This window comes from Ostrea edulis, chromosome 9 (genome assembly GCF_947568905.1).
Source record: "Ostrea edulis chromosome 9, xbOstEdul1.1, whole genome shotgun sequence".
Taxonomy (NCBI): Eukaryota; Metazoa; Mollusca; class Bivalvia; order Ostreida; family Ostreidae; genus Ostrea; species Ostrea edulis.
Window position 1 is genome coordinate 14533586 of NC_079172.1, and position 25029 is coordinate 14558614.

The window sequence follows — 25029 nt, forward strand, 5'->3', positions numbered from 1 at the left end:
CATTTTACAAAGTTTTAATCCAAATTGAACTTTATACAACAATTAATTGCACCAAAAAAGATGTACAAGTACACAAATAGCTTACTGTATGCATAAAAAGAATTTTAACTGATGAATTCCTAGAAAAATTTACTTTATATGCAGAATAAGCTGATGCACAGGACCCGGATATTAATAATCTCATGTAACATACTCTTAACAGCTGGGTCCAGAAAATTAAACTTAGTTTTCAGGTGATATGAAATGGATTTCTCACTGGCAGGAGTCTAGTTAGAAAACTGTAGCTTCCTAGTGTGTCAATTTGGACAGAATACTGCAGGGGATTCACCCAGTAGCCCATCCAAACTTTTTGACTTGGGTGCTACATGTAGTAGCTTTATTGCAGTTAGCACTCTAAGGATAGCGCACTGCGGCACATATTTGAAGGTAACAATTGAAATTGAAAAAAATATATGTAAATACTTTTTCCTTCCTTGAATAATATCTTATTAGATCAAATAGAACAAAGTGGTATTTGATCTTCTCAAATGACACCATACTGAAGATTATAGTGAACTGTTCACACATAATTTAAATGCATGATATTTTTTGTAATGTTGCATGTACAGTTTTACTTATCAAGTAATTTTTCCTGTTCCTAGACAATATCGTCCTTGAGGGTATGGTTTTTACTCATGTAGGGAAGTGTTTTTTCAAAAAGTTTCAACTAATCAGATTCGATTATTTTGAAAAATATGAAAAAAATAACAATGTTACATGTAGGAAGTATTAAAAAAAAAATGGTACAAATATACCATCAAAATATGACCCAAGTCAGCGAACCAGCAAATACTTGTTTGAAGAGTCAATAAATAGTTTGGCAAATAAATTCCCTCTTGATTTACAATGTCGAGTAAACTCATACTGTGCTCTCAGTACTGGTTAATCTCCTCCTTATGGTAGTGGATGTTATGGAGGAGATGCAATCCTCTGAGGAATGACCTGCCTCATTACCATCTGTACTTTGAGCACTTGTCCTCTTCGTAACAGATTGAGTCTTGATGTGTCCCAATACTTCTTCAACCCCTGGTTCCAGATATTGCTCCTTTGGAGTTGACATCTTAAAGAGATCATTATCAGAACAACTTTCATGTTTTTCCTCTAAAATGTCTGAATGAATTTCTAATTTCTTCTGTCTTGACACAGATAACTCCATCACAGACTCAGTTTTTCTCAGCTCTGTCTCTGCACACTTTTTGTGTATATTTGGAATTGATTGAGATAAATTTGACTCCGCATCCTGGGGGGCCCTTCCTCTAATAGGAGACTTTTGAAACACTTGCTCAAACTTATCAAGAGAATTTTGATCAATGATATAGTCTTGCTTGTCAAACTTTTTGTAGTTTGCCTCTTTCTCCATCTCTTTCTTTTCGTCGATGAGTGTGTAGGCCTTGCCCAGTAGCACAATGCTGTTAAACACTTTAAATGTCATCAAACTGTAGGAGATATAAAAAGCACGTACTTAGATGAATAGGAAAACATCTGCAGCATAACAATCTTTAATATAAGTATTCTAAACATGATAGGCAAACAAGTACTACATGTCCCAAAATAAACTGTTAGTACTGAAATCCATCACCAATGTAGCTAAACATTTTCCTTTAAAAAATTGAAATTCATCTGGTGTTAACAAAGTTTTGCTAATTAAAGCTTGGCACCTACCATAGATAGAGCAGAATTAGAATGCCTGCTCCTGTGTATCCAGACACTTTGAATGACTTTGTACAAATTCTTAGGAGTAAAACAGCCAGTGGTATTGGTGTAAAGCCCATCCTCCTGGACACCAAGTCTGAGTAGTCAATAAATGCCTGTAAAAAAGGAACTACATGTACATTATGTATATACTAATTATAAATCAAGAAAGTTCCAATTACATGTTAATGTAAATAACATCTAGATTAGATTTAAATAATATCTATACATAGCTGAACAACATCAATATCCATATTATAAATTAACCAGTAACATTACGTTGCATCTTACCTTGCTTTCTTTATCAGACTTGGTGTATGATTACAGTGTATGATTCCTCAGCTGATTAAACACTACTTTACTCCTAATACTAGTTGCTCTTCCTATCTGATTGGGTGCATGATTAATATGATAAATCAGCTGATTGTGTCGAAATCTCAGCAGTAACACTACTTTAACACATCTTACCCGGCTCTTCCTATCTGATTGGGTGCATGATTAATATGATAAATCAGCTGATCGTGTAGAAATCTCAGTAGTAATACTACTTTAACACATCTTACCCTGCTCTTCCTATCTGATTGGGTGCATGATTAATATGATAAATCAGCTGAACAGATCGTGTAGAAATAATTTAACACATCTTACCCTGCTCTCCCTATTGGCCACCATATCCTCTGCCAGACTGATGGAGAAGGAGTGATATACCTAGAGCATACAGAAAAAAAATGTCTCGTGCAGTCAATGAATACTGTGTATTTCAAACAGGTTAAGCTTAAATGGGGGACTATCACTCAGTAAGCATAATATGAAAACCTTCCAAACAGGGGACACAAACATCAAAAGTATGTTTACATGAAAAATTTTCTACTCCAACTGATAGATTAACTTTTTACACTATACTTTAGATGCTATAAATGATCATTGAAAATTTGTTGTCCCAAAATCTTATAAATTGTGGTTATACCTAAGACAGTAAGTGCATTAAATATTTAGAAATGACACAAACATCATGGATTTTGGAGCAATTCATTAAAATATAAGCTTTATAGACTACAAGAATAGCAAACCAGTATTATCAGGTACTGGTATGAATATAATATAAAGAAAAGAAAAAGAATGTGTAATAATGTTCCAGGTAATTTGGAACAATTTTAAAACATTTTAACAAAGTTCTTAACTTGTTCTTTTCTTCAGGATTAATATATTACACCCAATACTTTTGGGGTGAATTTGAAATATTCATTGTCATTTTCTTTTGAATAGAACTGATTTACATTATACACTGTATCTAATGTTTAAAGATATCTAAAGTTATTGTCTACTGAAATACATAATTATACTGCAAAATATACATGGTATCTGAAAAAAAAAAATGTGAAAGGTCACTGAACAAATCATGTTGATTCTATTCTGGCAAAGTCATTATTCCACTAATTAGATTGAGGGTCAATAATATTTTAACTATTAATTAGTATGTACAACTGTTATTCAGGTTTTTAAAACAATATACCATGAGGACTTCGTGTGATAAATTGTATATACTAAACAAGAGACCCATGGGCTACATCGCTCACCTGAGCAGCAGTTGCTAGCAATAAACAAGCTTGAGCAAAACTATTATTATACAAGGAGCTTGGTTTAGAAAAAAACTTTTCAAAGGTAATGACTGAAAATTTATCATTTATCAAACTTAATTATTAAACTTGACTACAAATTCATCAATTATCATATGCCCTTGTAGACGGATATGGCCTTTCATATTAACAAATTTCATCTAAGGATGCTTTGTGCCAAGTTTGGTTCCCTATACATTCACATGTAAAACCTTGATTCTCTATTGTGGCCCCATCCTACCCCCAGGGGTCATGGTTTTTACAAACTTGAATCTACACTTTCTCAGGAAGCTTTCATGTTAATTTCAGCTCTTCTGGCCCCGTGGTTCTTGAGAAGATTTTTAAATTACCCCATCCTAATTTTGCATTTGTGTGATTATCTCCCTTTTGAAGGAAGCATGGCCCTTTGAACAAACTTGAATCCCCTTCACCCAAGGATGCTTTTGCCAAGTTTGATTGAAATTGGCCCAGTGGTTCTAGAGAAGAGGGTGAAAAGTTTACGCCGACAGACAACGGACAAATTTTGATCAGAAAAGCTCACTTGAGGAACTAAAAAGAAGTTAAAATAATATTGAGCATATCTCCCAACGGGGGTATTTTCCTATACACCAATTGAGCATTATCCCCTGTGTGGTTGACAAATGATACTCCATTTTGGCAATATTAATCATAGACTTGTTTCTTCTGAGCTGGCTTTAGTAAAATTATGAAAAGAATTGTTTTCAAGTATGAATGCAACCAGCTCCATTTTATTGGATCCTACCTGTTGAATACATGTAATATTAGTTCTGAGTTCATGCAGTTTCAATTTCAATTTAAAAAAAAAAAAAAATGAAGAACAATGGACCCACATTAGAAATATTGGCTGTCATCATTCCAATGACATTAAAATTAAACCTTTAATGTTGTATAGAGAGTGAATTCTTTTGTTGTTAACAATATATTACAGAGTGTAGTTACTCATTATTTGTACAAGATACAATTCTATATCGGAATTCTATTAATCAAGGTATAAATTGTCAATTCCACCAGAAATAAAATGAATAGCATAACAATATGATGGATTATATTAATCTCAGTCTATGAATTTGAATTGGAGTCAGTTATATGGTTATGAATGACCACAGCATTATGTGTGTTAACTCACATCTGCCGATATTTCATTAAACTTGAGAATGAATGCATGTTTCACCCAATCAACCATGATCTCTGCTACAAACACCAACATAGCATCAGGTAGTATGACCCACACATGTTCTACAAACAATAACAAAATAAATATAGTAGATAAGTCTTTCACTGTATGGTACAGTTATGGGAGACAACTCTTGCTATGAAAAAGGGTGAGGCAAATCTTTCACTAACTGAATCCATATTATCCATGCATATGTGTTTGTAAGGTTCTACATGGCTTGAAATTAACATATGCCTGGTTAATCATTTGGCGGACTGACTGAAATTTCCTGCAGTCAGTCCGATGGGACTGGTCAACTCACTTGTCGAATCTAAATTGAACATTTGGCAGTCCTCTGTAAATATCAGGGAAACCTGATTTAGTAAATATAGATCTCAAATACCTACATGTATTAATATGTTATTCTCTGAGACATATTGAGTTAAAACCCCATTATTTCATATCTTTAATTATTTCTGGAAAACTCTGGACTGGGAAATTTTTCTGCAGACTGGTTGAAATTATACCCTGTCAGTCCGGCTTGACTGGTGACATAAAACATTTCATGGCCTGGTGTACATGTATGGGTGTAGAATAAATAAAATGAAGAGTCTCGATGAATACTGCAGATTCCATATGCCCAGTAATACCCAACACCCCATTTCATCTTACTATGTACAGTACACGACACGAGTTTTATACACCCCACCGTGGAAAGACCATGGTGGAAAATCCACGGAGATACACCGTGTCCCCCGTGTTCCACGGTGTGTGTTATTTGCGAATACACACAGCTGCTAAGCCCTTTGTTCTGGCCACGGGCGCCTTGCGGAAGATGTGAAAATGTGCCGCAGGCCAAATAATCAAGATAAGGGTGAAATTTTAAGAAAAGAAAAAAATGTAAATATTTTCCCCCTGATACTTATGTTGTTTTTCAGCATTTTGAACCAATTCCAACGATACCAAACACTATATATTATGTTTTTAAGAAAACCTGGTTTTGAATTCTTTTTTTCTTTTAGTCTTCTTTCTTCATTAAAATATTCGTAAATTCTATGTTTAAATAATGTGTACTTGCAAGCAATTCCTGTTTTGAATGCGAATTAGTATATTCAGTAAATGAAAAACTTACATGTACAACATGTGATAGGGATATTTAATAATTACCGATGTGCTCTCTCTCTCTCTCTCTGACAAATGCGCTGTTTAACATAATTACTTCCATCACATTGTGTTAATATGCATCTTGACAAATATAACTTGATCCAATATAGAAATTAGAGCATTGTCGATGATTAACAAATTGGAATTAATTTATTACGTAATTAATAGAAGCAAAAATACAAAACATCGGGTGATTTATTTTTAAAATCCCGAGTTAATTACATTTGACCGAGACTTATGTTCGATGTACTTTGATAGAGGTTTTCATAAAAAAAAATGTTCATCGGGAGTGTCTGGATAATGCAATGATTTTTGTATAATAAGTATATACCATGCAAATTCCTAGGGTCTTTGTCACAGTATTTACTAAATTACGGTTAGCTAGTTTGTGTTTTGACTTCTCATGAAAAGTGTGAAATATATTGGGTCGACGCGATATCAGATCTAGTCTAAGATCAGGGGTATCTTGCGCCGACCCAATATATTTCACACTTTCCGCAAGAAGTTAGCACTTCTGCTGAAGCACTTCTGTTGATTTCAAATACACGGATTAGCTGACCCCCATTGTTCTACTGAGGCGAAAACCCCTTCGAATTTGCATGGAATGTACAAGTTATACACAGGTCATTGTTATAGTCATACATCATAGTACCGCTAACCCGACAAACATTTTTCTTTTATTTTGAATAAGTTAATATTGAATGACGAAGAATGACCAAACTGCAGATTGAACTTTATAGAGCCCCGTGCTAACATTACTTATATTTTTCAATGTATCAGAAGGGGTATGTTGCCGGTTAAGTTGTGTAAATTTCTTGACAAGCAATAAAATAACAAAAATGGTGCTTAAATTGTCCGATTACGAAAACCTTAAATTGGGAGCATGTATGGGGGGGGGGGGGGGGGGGGGGGGGGGGGGGGGGTAGTAGTCTGAAACTGTCTCAATTTCCCCTTCCGACTTCAATTTCTTAAATCGTGCAGTGGGTAGGTCGCTACAAGCTAGGGGCTAAATCCTTAACTTTCAAGTTTTCAAAGTACACCCTCTCCGATTCTACGTGCTTGTAATCAATATTTAAGGATGTAAATCCCCGGTGTCAAACGCAACTAGTTCATGAAAAAAAACCTAATATCAATATAAACAGAAATGACTTAACAATTATTGGATTTTATTCATATACGCTATCGATTAATAAAATATTTAATTTAATCTTTAGATGCATTAGGTAATGAAAGCAAGAGAGAGAGAGAGTGAGAGAGAGAGAGAGCATTGGTAAGCATTGATTATGATATTCATGAATGTATGCAGATACAGGAAGTTTAATACGTTTAGTATAAATCTTGAAAGTACAATTTCTTTCTGATTAATTATCCATCCCCTTTCATTCTGATATTTTTTTTTATTTCCCATTTTGTTTTCTTTACATGTTTAAATTTTTCGGCTGTGGTCCGGGTTAGGACTAATGAATGAGCCCCCCCCCCCCCCACCCCCCCCCCCCCCCCCCCCTTCTTCTAAAACGATGTTACGTGCTTAGCTGTATAATCTCCCTCTCGGTCAAAAATAAAATAAATACATGCTATATATACTGCAACATCATGGGATTTACTGGATAATTCTTCGATTTCACTTTCATAATACATGTTAATGCAAGCGGACTATCTAGGCTTTTTTTCCATCTTCGCTAGCCGAAATTATTCGTCCACGAAGGCACAGTTGACTCAAAACCCATTGCTAGCGGAGATTAGATGAATTTTACCCCCTTATTATGTTATAACTGACCAAAACCTAGTACATTTATTTTACAACTTTCATTCAGAAGACGCGTAAGTTATTGAATTACTGAATAAACGAGAAAACGTCTGCATTTTTATTTCAATCGTTGTCAACTCTGTACTTTGTGATATTTCAAGGCTACATGTACTTAATTCAATTTATTGGATCTCATCACCATTATGCAATGGTATACAAAAATATAAAGACAAAATACTGTTATATATACACTTAGTAAATAATACATGCGTGTAATAAAGTATTGATCAAGTTGAAAAAAACTATTAAAAAAACCGTGTTATTATTAATGTGAAGTATGGGCATTCTAGGTAGGGGAGCACATTTTATTTCATTATTTTCTTAATGAAAGTACGGAGTTTTCTAAAGGTTTGTTTAAAAGTAAAGATACTTTTAATTTTTATTTGTTTAGGTGATGAAAATTTGATCCTTTGCTCACATTGCTTCACAGTTGAGTACATAATGAAATTCATATCCAATATAAGCATGTACATGTATATAGCTGACCTTAATCACATACATGTATTCCTAATTACAATGAAAACTTTACGTAAAAATAAACCATTGCTTATGGTATACATTTCTTTGAACTGCTATTTATCAAATTGAAATTACTGGCATGTGATTGTCGTTGTTCATGACCCTTCTTTTATTTGGTGAAATTGTGTTGCACGTGCCGTGAAACAATGTACCGACGAGTGGTAGGAATAACACAGGTGTTTATATACAGGATGTCGAGAATTTGGGCGTTTCATAAAAAGGTGTGAACGTCTGCAGGGAAGTCTACATACGGATATGTACCGAAAACACCAACGTATCATTAAACAACAATTACAAGAATTGAATGATTTATAGCTAATTTCTAAATAAGTAATGGGGTGGGGGTATGCATGCTGGCCAAGCGAAAAGGTTTTTTGGGTGAATCACTTCGGAAAATATTTCTTTGTTTTATCACACGGAGGTACACGGTGGCATCGACAGAGGTACAGGTGACATCCATGGAGATGCACGGTGGCATTCACGGAGATCCTCCGTGGACTTCAATGTCTAGCTCGCGCGGAAAAATAGGACTTCAAAGGTGCCGACAATTTTAAAGGTCCACCGTGTTTGGGGCAAATTTGTTCCACCGCGTTGCGTGGAACACGCATAAAACTCGTGTCGTGTACTGTAACAATGTAAGAATATCATATCATGATTTTTTTCCATCCAAAACCCAAAAACTTAAAAAATCAACAATAACATCAAAGTCAAATAAACTATGATAGTAAGGTTTTGTGAATTCACTGTAAATGCTTAACATCAAAATTATCAGCACACAAAACCTATAATTAAAATCAACAATATGAAAGTCATAAAAAACAATAGTAAGGTTTGTGAATTCATAGTGAATGCTTTAACATAAAAAAATTATCAATTCACAAATATCTTGCAACCAGTAATGAATATTGAGAGTACTTACGAGGATCCCAGGAAAACTCTGTCATATTTCTAATGAACACTATGGCTAGAAGTACAATATACAAAAATCTTTCCTTCACATCACTGCAGGAAATATGGTACAAGAATCCTTTGTCTATCTTCTTAAAGAGACTACCTTTAATTTCCACAAACTGAAATTTGGTACATAGTTATTAGTACTGAGCACATATCTACATGTAGATGGGATGTCGTACACTCATTCCAGATCATACACGGAATCACCAATGGAAGAATACAGATCAGATTATACAAAAACAGTAAGGACTTACATTATTGGACATCATGACTGTTAGCAATGCTTTGTTGTGAGAATTGAAGGCCACTAACAGCACTGTAGCTTGGAACAGAATCAACATGGTGTGGATAACTGTTAAATATGTTAAGGATATGCGGGACGATGATCACGTGATGATTGCGAATTTATTATAAATTTAGAACCGGATGCAGCATAGTTAAAGTTTCCAGAGAAAAATCACAATGCTCTACAGACACACTATATGATGTCATAATAAAAAAAGTACGTCACGACGTTGTATCGCAGGGAAAATGTCATCATATTTTGTCGTAATTTGCTACCGCTGCCAAGTGTCATGTGTAAATCTGTTGATTGAATTCTTGTCAAATGATAATTTTTATTTCTATTTCATATTGATTACAAGTCTCCCTTTTCATATACATTGTATATATATTATGAATACAGTATGCGCCACAGTAATTTTGATAGTATATGGCCTATTAGTCACCGAAAATGCAATTTGAATCTATAGGCATTTACAAAAAGAAAGTCAATAGTACGTAAACAATGACTCAGTGCAAGTGTAAGATGATGATCATTTGTTGGTATTTACTATAGTAGTGTGAAACTAGAACTGGACACACATTTCTACCAATCTTGCTTGGGAAACGTACGAACTATTCTGGTTCTTTTATAATCAATCATTGTTTGCGAAAAATACCCCACCCCTACGCCGAAGATCGATACTTTTTGTCAAATTTTAATGTCCATGCTAGGAATGTTTAATTTTTCCAAGTAATTTTCCATGTAAATCCAAGTACGTTTTATTTCTCAAACTATTTTATATTACAAATTATTTTTACTAACTTTACGAAACACTGCTGCGAAAATGGTAACTAATGTAATAAATATGATACACATCGGAAAGCGAGAAACAGATGTGTGAAAAAAAGTGCAAAGTCACAACATGTGCGACACATAAATTCCTTGAAAAATAGGATGGAGACGATCCGAGTCATAAGTGACATTAGCTACCCTGGCCGCGGAAGTACTGTTGATCTTGTAAATGAAGTAGTAGCTTATATTGACGTTAACTAGATCTAACTCCGTGGTTTGAAGGAAGACGAATTGTAGAGCTAGACATTCTGTCCAAAGTCATGTATATTATATACATGTATATTTAAAAAAAGATTAAAATCTCAATTTGTTTTCATTAACTCAATTTTTGTACCATAATCATGAAAATTCTAAATATTTCAATAGGTTCAAAACAAATATAGTTTCTAACAATGTATTCCAAATCAGGCACAAAGCATTGTAAAAAAAAATGTAGTGCAAATAAATTGAGACTATCCTCTCCCCCATTACTTTTAACAGTAGTTGTACATGAAACGAATATAAGCTTGAAAGTTATTAATAACAAATATTTCGCCAAGCCTAACCCCAAGTGAACATATCAATGTATAACTTCAAGGACGTTTACCTCAAAATCAAGATTAGTTTCACCCCTTCATATTTTTACAGGAAGTTAGGTATATGAATAGCTTTTAATTGCAGTGTTTGCAAAAAAATTCATTGACAAGTTTTTGAGTAGTGCTTCATTTAGTATCTGGACTACCCTGTTTTTGAATACTAATTTCCACCCCAAATCCTTAAATTCTCCCAATTTCTTATTATACGGTTATGTTTAAGCATGTTATCATTATTTATTTTATATTTTGCATATATTTTAAAGATTATTGTAAAAGATATAATTATATAAAAATCCCACCAAATTATTTTTTTGAAATGAAAATCGAAATGATCTTGTAAAATTCACAATTTTCGAAAAGGGGGGTAATTCAAAGCTTATTATATCCCTTGTATACCTAGAAAGTGGCCATGAAAATTATACACATTGTAAAGGACATCCTGATGGTGCTTCATGAAAAAAAAAGAACAAATATAATTTCATTTTATTTTTTGAAGTTGTTTGATTAGCAGAAGTTCTCCAGCTTTTCATGGAATTAATTCAAACATAAAATATGACACATTTTATGACATATTGTAGTATCACTTCAAACTATAAAATATCATAACAGGGTTCTTGAAAAGTACAGGTATTGCTATTGCTGAAGTTGCTGGAAAAAAAATCCTCAAAGCCTGGCAATAAGCAATGCTTTGTCAGTCCACTGTGTAAAAATGGTAATATCTTATATACATGTACATACTTGTATACCAGACTTTAAAAAAATATATAATTTATATATAATAAAATGGTGGTCTTGAGACCGGAAAAGTTTTGTATGGAGAGAAATAATGAAATACTAGTAGGTGTTGTAAGACCCAAATTTTACGTATAAATTTTACGCTAATGTAGGTGGTTTACAAACATTGACTTTAATTAATTACATTGAAGGTTGGTATTATAAATTGATGTGCTGTAAGTCTACAAGTCTGAACAATAAAAAAAAAAATGTTTCAAGTTTTCAAAAAAATTTCAACTATATACATGTACAAATGTAGTTATAATTTTTTCAAGAAAAATGTACATTGTAGATGAGCAGAAACTTTCCTCATTTGCACTTTAAGGATAAATGGAACCAACGCTGTTTACAATCATAGCACAATGAAGTCTACAGCATGTGAAATTTAGTTACTGAAATACAATCCGTGTCAGATTTGGACTGTTTTTATAAAGGATACCAACATAAACAATCGCTATCACCAAATGGGGGAGGACTCCAATATGCTCCCTCTTTCTATCCTTTGGCTCAGTTGCTGTCCAAAATAAAGAGTCTAGGATGTCTTGTCCAAAACTGGAGAACAATTTGTCAGCCATCTGACAATTTAAAGAATTGTTATCAAAACATGGACGACAAATCTATACAATGCATGTAATACGATCAAACTTTTAAATTAAATCAATTTCAATACTTTTACAATTTAAAACTTTGAAATATAATGTACTTTATTTTAACTTTATAGTTATAATTTTTTTCTCACTGTATTGAATTATTAAAATGAATAGTACACAATAACAGAAATTTATAAATTTAGTTTTCAAATCAATCCTGAGGAACATCTCCGTTTTACTTACATCAAGCATGTTGTAGAAGACATAAAGCTTGATGACTGCCTGTCCCCTGACAAGGTGATACATCATAGAAGTGTCAATATAATTCACAATCAGGAAACAGAACACTAGAATCACTCCCTTTAGAATGTCACAGATCTGGGCAGGCTCCAGAAACTCGTACCTGCTACAAGGAATAAATGAATAAGCATTAGCCTAATAGTTCTAAATGATTTCACTTATTTAAGCAGAGAATCACGTATCTCTCCCAGAATTTACCATAACTATTTGAAAGATTAGTCTATTCTGGGAGAGACTTATCTGATTTACCAGGTAAAATAATTTTTAACCAAAAAAAAAAAAAATTATAATCAAATAAAAATGAATGAATTAAGCATCTTCTGCTGAAAACTGACAGTGTAGTCATATATAAAACAGATATAACTGATGATATACCTTGGTATGAAAACTCCACAAGGATGAGTTAAAATCTTCAGGAATGCCAATACAATTCTTACTGGGAGGAATGTGAAATAGAAGAGGAATGCATCTAAACACTGGAAAAATCCATACACCAAGAACTGTTGAAAATAAAATGATAAAAAAATCTAATTAATGATATCTAATAAGCAATCCCCGAGAGACTGAGAAAATCTATCATAATGGGATAAAAGTAAATTAACAATACGTTAATAGAAATTAGAAGAAACAAAATTCAATTAATTAAAATTAGAATTGGACCTGCCCTGCATGATGACCTTCGATTAAGGCGACTTCCTGTGATATGTGACTTAGAAAAAATTAAATCTAATTGTACTAAGCCACTGTCTGATGCAATTTACTGACTGTAATTTGGCATCCATAAATCACATCAAATAAAGGATTTTAGTGTAGCAATTGCAACCTTTAATCTGTTAAATAATATACCATATAAATTAAGTTGTATCTACATCACAAATACTGATATGCAAATGATCTCTACTTCAGAGTCCTGAGGTTCCGAACAAAGATTTCACTTCAGTAGTAAAGCTCAAATTTCTTGACTAATTTATATCATAATATTTCTCAGATATCTACGATTTGTATCATATAAGCATTGTGTGCACCTTCTTCACACTCGCTCCTGACCAAAAGAAAACAATATTGTAAGTTTTGACATTGAGTTCATCAACTGTAGATTTAGGAGTAAGAACGTACATGTATACATAACACAAAATTCATTATGCTAAATCATGTGTAAAACAAAAAAAGGTAGTTAGATATACACAGATCCAAAAATTGCAGGGGAAATTGCACGTGGCATGCTAACAAGACAGTCATATGGTCAGCATTCAGCTTGTTTCAGAAAGAACTTGTATAACCGGAAGGGAGAAAATGCAATGGACTAGACCGGGATTTGAACATGGGTCCTTATGAATCTCTAGTCAAGTGCTCTACCAACTGAGCTATCTGGCAAATGGCGATTAAACCCGGCTTACAAAGTTCTACATTCCTCCTTCCTTAAATTGTCTTCACCCCCGAAGACACACAACCCAAATTCTTTTGCCCCTGGCAAGACTTTCACCTGCAAGTCCAGAGGTGGTCAAAGGCACCAAATGTAACAGGAATGGAGAAAATGCAACACATTAGACCAGGATTTTAACCCGGGGCCCCTGATCTCTAGTCAAGTGCTCTACCAACTGAGCTATCTAGCCACCAGCAATCAAACCCGGCTGACTGAGCTACAAATGTATAAAAAGACAGGCTGTCTATTTTCATTTATTTCTATACAAGCTTGTTTCATTTCATTCTTAGAATATTGTAATATTGATATATATCTATTAAAATCAAACATAAAAATTGGAGCATGGGTACCTTTTAAAACAAAAATACCTTTTCAAGTTCTCTTGGAGTTTTCATGAATGTGTATACTCTCTGTCTTCTTTCAGAGAATTTTGCCTTGTCCCTCTCTAAAAGATATCCTCTGGTCAATTCTGTGGTGATAAAGCTCATAACAGACAATCCTGGAAAATAAAGAAATTCAAGGGCGACCTCAGATTTGACAAGCAGCAAAGTAACAAAACTTGACGTTAGGTCACTCATGTCTGATGAATGTTGTCAGTTGAACTATTAAAAGTATGCCAAATATCATGTCAAATACGATTAATGTCGTTATACATAAATTTACAGTAACCACACAGTGACACAATAAAACGTTCGCATATGTTAAGCTAAAGAGACATGTACTTTGTGGTTTCGTTTCCACTTCTTCCTCTGTTGACGCATCATTTACATCTCCAGCGCCTTCTAATCTTTCACTATTCTTCTCTGCATTATCCATTTTTCATAAAATAGTGTGTAAATAAAAGTTCAATACTGTCGTCTGAGTGTATAATCTTCGTCAAATAAAAACTTATACGTCGTAGTTTAGGAATCCTATCTTAAAACACAGGACCGACTAAGATTTCGCCGAATAAGCATTTGTGTTTTTCAAACACTAAAGAGTTTCATTAATGACGTGTTGTTCCGATGGCAGACAAGGGAAAGAAGGATACCACACCACCCCCTCTTCTGCTAATGCCGGCAGGAGGAGGGCTTACCCTAAATCCACCCGATCAACCAAATGTTTTAATGCCAGTGATCCAATCAGAACCATCATTACTAGGATCAGGTACAGTACGAGTTGTTTAATCTGTTTATCAAGCCGTGCCGGCTGCCATATGACAGTGACACTCACTTAAATGTCAAGAGGTGTTTGCATGTTCACTGGTGGTATCGTCATGCATTACAAAATGCTAATTGATAGTGATTACACTGCATGCTCTGGTTTCATAGATAAGATTTCCTTAAGTTTAATAAATAATATTTTGAAATATAACAAAATAACAAAAACACACCTCGTTAGACTACCATATTTTTGTTAATTCCATTCACTTTCAGGTAAATAATTTCTTCCATATTTTTGAGATTCCGTCAGTCTTATATTGTAAACTGTACATCAGAAACAATTTGTGTTTTCTTTAACATCAATAGATGAGGAAGGTGAAGCTGATAGTTTTGTGGGACAAACTCCACCACACGGTGGGCAGGGTGTTACCCACAGCGCGCCGTTCAGTCAATTCCAGCACACTCCCTCAGGATCCGATCCTTTTGCTCATGTTGGCCACAATCCACTGCCTCCTCAATCTACACCAAAGATGCAGTACAATGTGGCGCCACCTATTCCTCCGCCATCATTCGCTTCACCATTCGCTTCACCATTACCTGCTGGTGGCCCTACAGGCACATTACAACAAGGCATCAACACAGGTACAATATAACGCTAGCATTGTTATGTCATTTGTCAGAATTTTACAAAGCATTATACATGTATATGAAGTATTTTTTCACAGGTGAAAGATGAATCATTAGAATAATTTGGATACATTGTTAGAAATCAATTGTACATTTCATCAATCTGTTTTGAATAAGGTCCCATGAGTGCAAATGCATTCAGGAAGACAGAGAGTTTGAGAAAAGTACAGTATGCACAGATGCCACAAGGAACCTATGCCTCGACTGGTGGTGGTGGTGGTCCAACCCAATTTCCTGGTCCACCCCCAACAGCACCATCATCTGGACCAACAATGTTCAACCCTCCTCCAGTGGCTCAGGTTAATAAGACTGCATAAGTGATAATTAAGCAGTTAATGTGATGAAAACAATACAGTGATGATTATTTATTTATTACACATGATACACACACAGTTATTATATGTATCCCTTTAAATTTATATTTACTATATGTGTCATAATATCATATGATAGTGTATGGAACATATTTCATATTACAGAACATGTATATTTCAATTTCTAATGTACATGTATGTAGGATACAAAATATGAAAATGTCCTTATTTTACAGGTGCCTCCATCAATAAATCAGACTTATCAGCCCCCATCTTCACAGTCCCCCATGCCTCCTAAGCCCAATTTTGCTGCAGTCCCTCCCCAAGGGACTGGCCCTCCAACAGAAGGTGGTGGTATCTACATTCCTGTCCAGCCCCACTGGTGTTTCTGTAAGAAAGTAGAGAATCGAGAAATCTGGTATCCCTTTTCTCTGATGGACAGCATGAGGCTGGAAGAAGTATACAGATCTGGTGAGGGTTTTGCAATCTTTATACTGTTGGATACAGTTGCTGCTTCAAATAAAAACTTTGCTAGTATAAAATAAATGTACTGCTGTCTTTACATTTCACATCAAAAATGGATATAACTCTGTGTTTTCAGGTAAGACTTCTGAACCAGTACCGACAGATGGAGGACGATATGACGTCATTTTGTCAGACAGAAAGCGAGAGTCCATATTCTGGGAGGAAGAACCAAACCCCATACGTCGATGTACGTGGTTCTACAAGAGAGAGGGAGATAACAGATATGTGCCGTATGAGGAGAATTTTGCACAGAAGTTGGAGGTATGTGAAATATTGTTTTATTGTGTTTTGTATAATAGTATATTGGTGGTAAAGATGAATTGAATTATAATTGTTTTTTAGCTCATCTGGACCAAAGACCGATGTGAGCTTCTCAGAATAGTTTTTCATTCTAAATATCTGTCCATCAGTGTCTATCAGTTTGTTATTTTTAATTTCTCCTCTTGTGGTCAGTCACTAAATTTTGTACAAATTAATTTGACTTTACTTAGCAATAATTATTCATATACTAAGATTGTCAACGTTGAAATAATTGGCTTTTGGACCTGCCAATCAGGTATGACAAATAAAAAAAATCATCTTTTATACAATTATATAATGTATTTGTCATTAACTTATTGTATGAAAGGGACTGATTCACAACTTATCCTAAAATTTTATATTTCACTTTTTATGATCAAAATCTACTGTCTATTTGTTTTAAATTTTTCACAAAAGATTATAAGGTTAAATTACAACAGAAGTTCATTATAGAGAGTTTATCATTTGTTGTGTAAACAAAGATTTAGGTACATATATGTAATTACCGTATTTTGCCGAATATAATACGCACTTTTTTTAGAGAATATTTTTGTGTCAGAAAGGGGTGCGTATTATATACCACAATAGGTTTTTGACCTTTTTTTCCAGATGAAACTCGGCGATTAAGTAGTGTAATATTTCACTCAAAGACCAAGGCTTCGGATACTGTACGCCGCGCCTTTTCACGTTCACCTATTTATTAAGTAGAAAATTCGACCTCAAGAAAATTACTACAGAAACGTAAAATTGCAGAAAATGTGATATATATACTTACAATATCTAAATAATTCAATTATCATGAAACAAACAGCCAATCAAATTGCATTGGATCTGACTATTCATTACATCGCATGCCACCATTATTGAAAGCATGTGTACACAATAATGCCTTGACACGTGCTAAAATTGTTGGAAAATAATTTTGTCACTTGCTAAAAGTTTGTTTACTGTAAGTTTTATGAATAGGCCTAATTTTTAATGAAATACTTATTTGAATCTTTGAAATAACTATTCTTGCGTAAAAGCGTGTGTTTTACGAAGCCATTGTTGTGTACACTGCTTTTGTTAGATACCCCCTCCGGGTAAAGAAATACCTAACAAATTTTTTTTTCACACATTTTAATAGTCATCGTAGTTAACGAGGAGTTGATAATTTGCATCTTTGTACCTACCATGGTGTGTTGATTACAGTAAAATAAGCGATAGTTTAATTGTTTCATTTTATTTTTATAACATCGGCTATTTGATTGATTTTAAGTTTCAACAAAGGAAATATCGAGTCAGTTAAGACTTTAATGCTACAAAATCTCGTGCTTTGCTGAAATGAACAGGCTTGTCCGGGTTGATATTTCCCTGAAGATTCTCATTGAAGATTACCGCGATGTAGACCTCATCTCAAAAAGTTTGCAAATTATTGTGCGTTGTTTAGAATTCATTATTTCTGCAAAAATATTAAGTGAAAATTAACACCAAGTATAAAATAAAGATTACCGCTTGGTCAAAATTTTTGCTGCGTATTATACACCCGAAGTGCGTTTTTTCACCAACTTTTAGGCTCAAAGTGGGGGGTGCGTATTAAACACCACTGCGTATTATATTCGGCAAAATACGGTATCTATTATTATATATATATTATTAATTGGTATCTGTGCAAAATTTGGATGCTTTAAATTACAAAATTAACTTCGTGAACATAAACAAGACCAGAGTCTTGTTTACATAACACAGAGTTAAGGCAAACATATTGTTCTTATCCTTGCATTAAGAAGGTTCAAATATGAACCGGTCCCTTTAAGATTTAAAGGTAATTACTGCACTGTATTAACTAGTAATGTAACTTCTAAAATGGATGCATTACAGATAAGAGCACATTTGCATAATTGACAATCTTTTCTGCTTTCTCACCCATAATCTGTATTTGCTTACCCATGACCTTTCATACTAGCTCACTTTTGACTCTTTGTGACTGCTCACTCTTGACTCTTTGTGACTACCCACTTAATGACCTTTTTGTGCCTGTTTACTTGTGACCTTTTGTGCCTGTTTACTTGTGACCTTTTGTACCTGTTTACTTGTGACCTTTTGTACCTGTTTACTTGTGACCTTTTGTGCCTGTTTACATGCGACTTTTTGTGATGGAAAACCCCAAACTATGGTATTTACTTGTTTTATTGAATTTTATATTACTTTTCAGGAGGAATACAGAAATGCTTTACAATACAATGTATGGCATAAGCGATTAGAGTTTCCAGGAGGGGAGGCGATTGTCATGCATAATGCTAACGTCATCGTTCATTTCACAGCCTCATCACAGCCAGATGAATGGGTGTCTACCCAGGTATTTTATGCTTTCTTTAGTATGACATCCAAAAACCATGGCATGTGCTTGTGGATGAAGTGTAGAAAAATATGTTATATGTGCAGGCATGAATATTTTGAAATGGAAATGCATGTCAGTTTATTCGGACAATGTTTATTTTCAATGTTCTTAGTACTATAGCTACTAGTTGGGTTTTTTTTTTTGTATATGTGATAATGTAGACATTGGTTTATATATATTTTTTTGAAATTGAGGAGAAAAATTGGGAATGCCAATTATTTAGCAACTCCTAGCATAGCACATAAACAAATGTTACAAAATTTGTACTGTAATGTGATGCACTAGATTTCCAATCCTTTTCTCTTTGAAGGGTACTTCTACATCTGTGGTGAGTGCGTAATCCATGCTTGTTGTCCTTTGCAAACAAGTTTCTTGTTGTGTGGCATTGCTTTCAAATTTATGTTATCTTTTGTGCAATTCAGTTTGCTGATTTATCTTTTTAAATGCATTTCACTTGAAGCTTGGGTGTTAAATTTTTATGGATATTAAAGGCTATGATGCTATTCTGAAAAATGTTAAAGCTTAGATGTTTTCTGAAATTACATGGTAATTATAATACATGTATATATACATGTGTGTGTGCGTATGCACACACAGGGTATATTTTGAAGAATTTGAAACTTGCTGCTGCAAACCAAAATATTGCAAAATATCTGTTTTTACCTTTAAGCACCATAGAAATTATATACAGATGTACATGTAGAGTGTTAATGTTTGCAGTCAATGTAAATATGATGCCAGATTATGATTTGTTTAAAAATTTTAAAAAACTGAAGAATCACATATCAACATATTACAGTCACGAAATACTTATAAAATCTAATGCATATTACTATGAATTGATAAACATTTGTGACAGTTTTATCAATAGCTTTACTTTTTGGATGAATTAATTACATAGTATTGTACGAGCATTTGGTTTTGGTTTATCAAACGAAATTGTGTATTTTACATGTAAATAAGATATCAAGTACTCAATCAAATGTGCAGTAATATATTATATATAGAAGAAAAAATGTATCCAATGATGACTTAAGTACACATGATCCACATTTAATTAATTACACGTAACGCTTTTGCTATGTAGTTTGGCTATTCCAGACAATAGTAAGTTTATTGTCCCCCGGAGCATAAAAAATAGTTGGCTGTCAAGAGAGACAATAGACTTGGGATTGTTTGAATAAATGAGTACTGTAAACCAAGCTATTATTCACGATGACTTTATTTCACAATTTACCAATTTTTGCGAATGAGATAATTTACATCTACAAGAAACATTACAGGACTGGTTCGCAGCAAGAAATATTTGCAAACACAAGGTTCCCACAAACCCCACGAAAACCCCTCCCCCACGAATGAAAGTTGGCAAACACAAGGTTCCCACAAACCCCACGAAAACCCCTCCCCCGCGAATGAAAGTTGGCAAACACAAGGTTCCCACAAACCCCACGAAAACCCCTCCCCCACGAATGAAAGTTGGCAAACACAAGGTTCCCACAAACCCCACGAAAACCCCTCCCCCGCGAATGAAAGTTTGCAAACACAAGGTTCCCACAAACCCCACGATCCCCCCCCCTCCCCCCCACGAATGAAAGTTGGTTTACAGTGTTGTAAATATAAGAAGTAGATAAATACACGTTGTGCTTTCTTCAGTTTGTTGGTAATGTAGATGGTAATGTGGATTTCAAATGAAGTCACAATTTTACACCAGATGACTAGAATTTTGTGTGTTGCTGATGAGTAGTTTCTCTTTGGAAAATTAGCAGGTCTCTTTCAGAATAAAGTCTGACTCAATTTATTTAAAAATTATTTAATATGTAAACAAAATCTTTAGAGATACATGTATGATAAATTCTGCTATTGTTCAACAGTTTCTCAATTCGTTGTTTTTATTCAGGGGGAAGGCATGCGTCCCAGAGTTGTGAAAAGAGGAGTTGAGGACTTTCAAACAGTTAGTGATGGTAAGACAAAATGAAGGAGGAAATGTAATTTTTCAGTAACCTCAGCTGAATGGCAGTTCTATGCAAGTTAACAATACTACTGTACATTGTAAGATAACCACAAAATCAATAATGTATTTTTGTTCATTTTTTTGTGCATGTGGGTTATCCCCCTTGTTCAAATATCTATGATGTGACTTCAACTTTTCCATCTTACAATCGTATTACTGAGCATTTGTTCAAATCCATCTGCATGTTCTGTGGTACATATTTAGTTATAAAGAATTGGTTATTCCCATAAACATCAATTCAAATTTTAATGAAGAATATTTAATCAATGAATTATCACTATTGAGAAGTCTATCGGTAAATCATTTTGCATCATTAACTTTTTTACAATGGATCATAGAATTTTAATGAAATATATGTAACGTTTTGTTGATGTATAAATTGGTTGTATAACGAGTTGAACGCCGTAAGGAAATGATAGTAGATGGATGAATTTACCATTATTCTTGAACTGCAAACAATTTTTCAGAAGATAACTTGACGTCTGTATGTTTTCATGCTTTCTTCATTTCGGCAGGTGAACCCCTACAGATAGATCACCTGGTGTTTGTGGTGCATGGCATTGGAGATTTCTGTGATGTTAAATTCAGGAACATTATTGAATGTGGTACGTGTACTGACAAACTTGGAGGATATAAGTTTTGTGTATTTCCTATTACTGGAAAGTTAATCAACTTGAAAACAAAACAAGATATTCATGAAGTGTTTAATTTTTAGTGGATGACTTCAGATCCATTTCTCTCAATCTGCTAAAGTCCCACTTCCGGACGTATGTTGACCAGAAGCGAATTGGTCGAGTTGAATTTATCCCTGTACAGTGGCACTCAGCATTACACGGAGACAGCACAGGACTAGATAAGCAAGTTTTACTCACAAGTCAACAAGACTATATGTCACATGGTTTTACAATTTTAATGGAGGATTTTTAATCCAATTATTGCCTCTGTTAGACTGAGAGCTTAAGTTGACATGATTAAGTTATATCACTCTATGAGTGGCCAGTGATAGTGGGAATAATTCTTACATATTTTTGCAGGAGATTAAAAGTCATCACCTTGCCCAGCACCCCAAAGTTACGTAACTTTATCAATGACACGCTGTTGGATGTACTGTTCTATACAAGTCCTACGTATTGTCAGGTATCAAGTTTCGTCTACACCCAAAATATTTCATTAAGATGCATGTTTGTAAGTTGAAGCAAACTCATTTTCTTTACACACTGTCATTTGGTTATCGCGATTTATAATTTAGGTTCGTCATGATATAGCATTCAAAATTTATAAATCCTTTTATTGCAGACAATATCTGATCAAGTTGGAAATGAAATGAATAGACTGTACCAGCTGTTTTTAGAGAGGAACCCTCAGTTTCAGGGGTCGGTGTCAGTGGCTGGACACAGTCTAGGTGAGGTTGTTGGCTCGGTAAACTTCAGAAATGAAAACTCTTAAATTTAATGCATTTTCATCATTGCTAGCATAGAGATTGCAGGTTTACAAACTTCATTGCAGGTTCTTGTGTGTTATTTGATTTACTGATGCACCAAAATGACAGAGACGAGTCGGGTGCAGATACATTAGTGACAAATGAACCGGTGCCACAAAGCAATGAAGTAGCCACAAGTCTATCGAATGTAGGTATTTAGTATTAAACTGTGAATACAATAATGATATCTGTTCAATGAAAATTCGGATTTTGGAATTACCTGTAAACAGTTTCTTGTAGATGTGCAACCATAGATATAAGTTTTGCAGATTGGCAATCTCTATAATAAGAGCAAAATTATTTGGATAAGATCAGAATTACGTGTGCTTTATATACAGTACCTGGACATATTTTGGCATAGTGTTGTATTACAGACCTTACCTGTGACGGAGGGGGACGAGGAAGAAGAGGAGACAACTCTAGAGACACTCCTTAGTCGTGTGGGACTACAGGACAAGGTGTCCATGTTTGAAGAAGAACAGGTTGATCTGGATGCACTGGTTAGTCCTAGATGGATAATTCTAAAAAAAAACAACAACAAAAACGTCACAGCATATTAGATAACAATTAGATGAATAGTTATCGTGCCCAAGATGAAATGTTTATTTTTATGTGGATTTACTGTCATGTTTGAAACAAGAAATCAGAAGAATTGATTTTAATTAATTCTTTGTTACAGACAATGTGTACGGAAAGTGATCTAAAAGATTTAGGGCTTCCTATGGGACCAAGGAAAAAATTATTAGGAATTCTGAAGGAGGAGCAAGCTAAAAAGGTAACAGTCTTATGTTTAGATTTGTCTAAAATTAATTGGAAAGTTTTCATTTAAAAATAAATCACTGTGTTTTACTACTTTATCAAGTTTTATTGTTTGACAGGAAAAAAGAAAACATGACAAAGACAGACGATCTAAAGAGACAGAGGAGAGGCGAATCAGGGAGCAGGTAGAGGCAGAACTGAGGGAGACTAAAGCTGTCCAGGACAAGTAAGAACCTTGTGACCTTCCTCAGTGTCTGTACAGAAAGATATGCAATGCCCATTACATCTATTTGAAAATTAGAATTCTTCAGTGAATTGAGGTCAAACCTCGTTATCTCAAACTCGATGGGTATGATATTTTTTTTTAGATATCCAAGGGTTTGGGATATTGATGTTAAAATACATCAATGAATTGTAGTTGGGACTTTCAACTATTTTTCTTAGATAATGTGAGCTTGAGTAGTGTTTATTGAATTATATTTCTAGGTCGCTTGTCCAGTCCAATTCCAGTGTGTCGGTGGAGTTTCTGTTAGGTCCAGCAGGGACAGGACAGCCCTCGGTGAGGTATCCGAAGCTGGATTTTAAACCCAATACCCTGTATGCTTTAGGTTCTCCCATTGGGATTTTTTTGTCTGCACGAGGTGTGGATAATATTGGGGAAGAATTCTCTCTTCCCACATGTCCCAGGGTATTCAACATCTTTCATCCAGTAAGTACTCATTCCATGTGTTCTGTATTTATGCTCTAAGTATTTCTTCATATCAGCTGGGACATTTTGTAGTTTATGTGAGATTTCGTAAGCACATATACATGTAGCAAGAAGTACATAAAATTGTAAAGAAAAGAAAGGAATTGGTGTGATTATTCATGTTTCTTGTGAATTGCTGATCTACTGTCAATGAATGTTTGTCTACTCAATGTTCAGTACATGGAGAAATCTTTCTTTCAATGATAGTATCTTATACCAGGAAACTTTTACAATTGTTTTATTTTCTCCTACTTTGCTCTCACCCTGAATGGGCGAATTCAGAAGTGGGCAAAATTTAAAATTACTTGTCACCGTAAAGTTGTAGTACGTGTAAATAGTTTAGGGAGAATATAAGAAGTTGTAGTACATGTAAATAGTTTAGGGAGAATATAAGAAGTTGTATTACGTGTAAATAGTTTAGGGAGAATATAAGAAGTTGTAGTATGTGTAAATAGTTTAGGGAGATTATAAGAAGTTGTAGTACATGTAAATAGTTTAGGGAGATTATAAGAAGTTGTAGTACGTGTAAATAGTTTAGGGAGATTATAAGAAGTTTTAGTACATGTAAATAGTTTAGGGAGATTATAAGAAGTTGTAGTACGTGTAAATAGTTTAGGGAGATTATAAGAAGTTGTAGTGCGTGTAAATAGTTTAGGGAGATTATAAGAAGTTGTAGTGCGTGTAAATAGTTTAGGGAGATTATAAGAAGTTGTAGTGCGTGTAAATAGTTTAGGGAGATTATAAGAAGTTGTAGTACGTGTAAATAGTTTAGGGAGATTATAAGAAGTTGTAGTACGTGTAAATAGTTTAGGGGATTATAAGATGTATCAAATCAACTGTAAGATCTTATATGGCTAGAATTTAATACAGAATGCTTTGTTAGTGAGACTGAAATTAATTCTGTACCCAATTCTGCCTATAATGTGATTACTTAATTTT

At 34.2% G+C, this 25029-nt stretch overlaps 2 protein-coding genes across 3 annotated transcripts in view; one reads left to right on the plus strand and one right to left on the minus strand.

The window, feature by feature from the left end:
* On the minus strand, positions 1-14747 carry LOC125658407 (transmembrane anterior posterior transformation protein 1 homolog). Its single transcript, XM_048889653.2, has 11 exons — positions 14467-14747; positions 14113-14243; positions 12697-12821; positions 12265-12427; positions 11871-12006; positions 9220-9317; positions 8931-9081; positions 4495-4604; positions 2380-2439; positions 1702-1847; positions 1-1475 (listed from the first exon to the last, which is right to left on the minus strand). The coding sequence occupies exons 1-11, from the start codon at positions 14558-14560 to the stop codon at positions 899-901; spliced, it is 1791 nt and encodes a 596-aa protein (XP_048745610.1). The 5' UTR covers positions 14561-14747; the 3' UTR covers positions 1-898.
* LOC125658418 (phospholipase DDHD2-like) overlaps positions 14719-25029 on the plus strand; it is a 15644-nt gene continuing 5333 nt past the window's right edge. Inside the window, exons 1-17 of one of the 2 annotated variants that reach the window (XM_048889683.2) lie at positions 14722-14890; positions 15253-15528; positions 15691-15872; positions 16124-16358; positions 16489-16673; positions 18907-19050; positions 19403-19420; positions 20990-21053; positions 21619-21708; positions 21819-21960; positions 22138-22240; positions 22400-22505; positions 22610-22731; positions 22958-23083; positions 23263-23358; positions 23462-23568; positions 23829-24051. In XM_048889683.2, coding sequence (XP_048745640.1) covers positions 14749-14890; positions 15253-15528; positions 15691-15872; positions 16124-16358; positions 16489-16673; positions 18907-19050; positions 19403-19420; positions 20990-21053; positions 21619-21708; positions 21819-21960; positions 22138-22240; positions 22400-22505; positions 22610-22731; positions 22958-23083; positions 23263-23358; positions 23462-23568; positions 23829-24051 — 2361 coding nt within the window. In that variant the 5' untranslated portion in view covers positions 14722-14748. Of the gene's footprint in view, positions 14891-15252; positions 15529-15690; positions 15873-16123; positions 16359-16488; positions 16674-18906; positions 19051-19402; positions 19421-20989; positions 21054-21618; positions 21709-21818; positions 21961-22137; positions 22241-22399; positions 22506-22609; positions 22732-22957; positions 23084-23262; positions 23359-23461; positions 23569-23828; positions 24052-25029 lie in introns of both variants that reach the window. The other variant, XM_056148624.1, reaches the window with a different exon arrangement.

Excerpts from the sequence above, each read along its gene's own strand:
- LOC125658407 (XM_048889653.2), bottom strand. The coding sequence starts at position 14,560 with ATGGATAATGCAGAGAAGAATAGTGAAAGATTAGAAGGCGCTGGAGAT. Across the intron at positions 14,244-14,466 it reads AGTGGAAACGAAACCACAAA|GATTGTCTGTTATGAGCTTT; the intron begins GTACATGTCTCT and ends TTTATTTTCCAG. Across the intron at positions 12,822-14,112 it reads CTCCAAGAGAACTTGAAAAG|TTCTTGGTGTATGGATTTTT; the intron begins GTATTTTTGTTT and ends TATTTTCAACAG.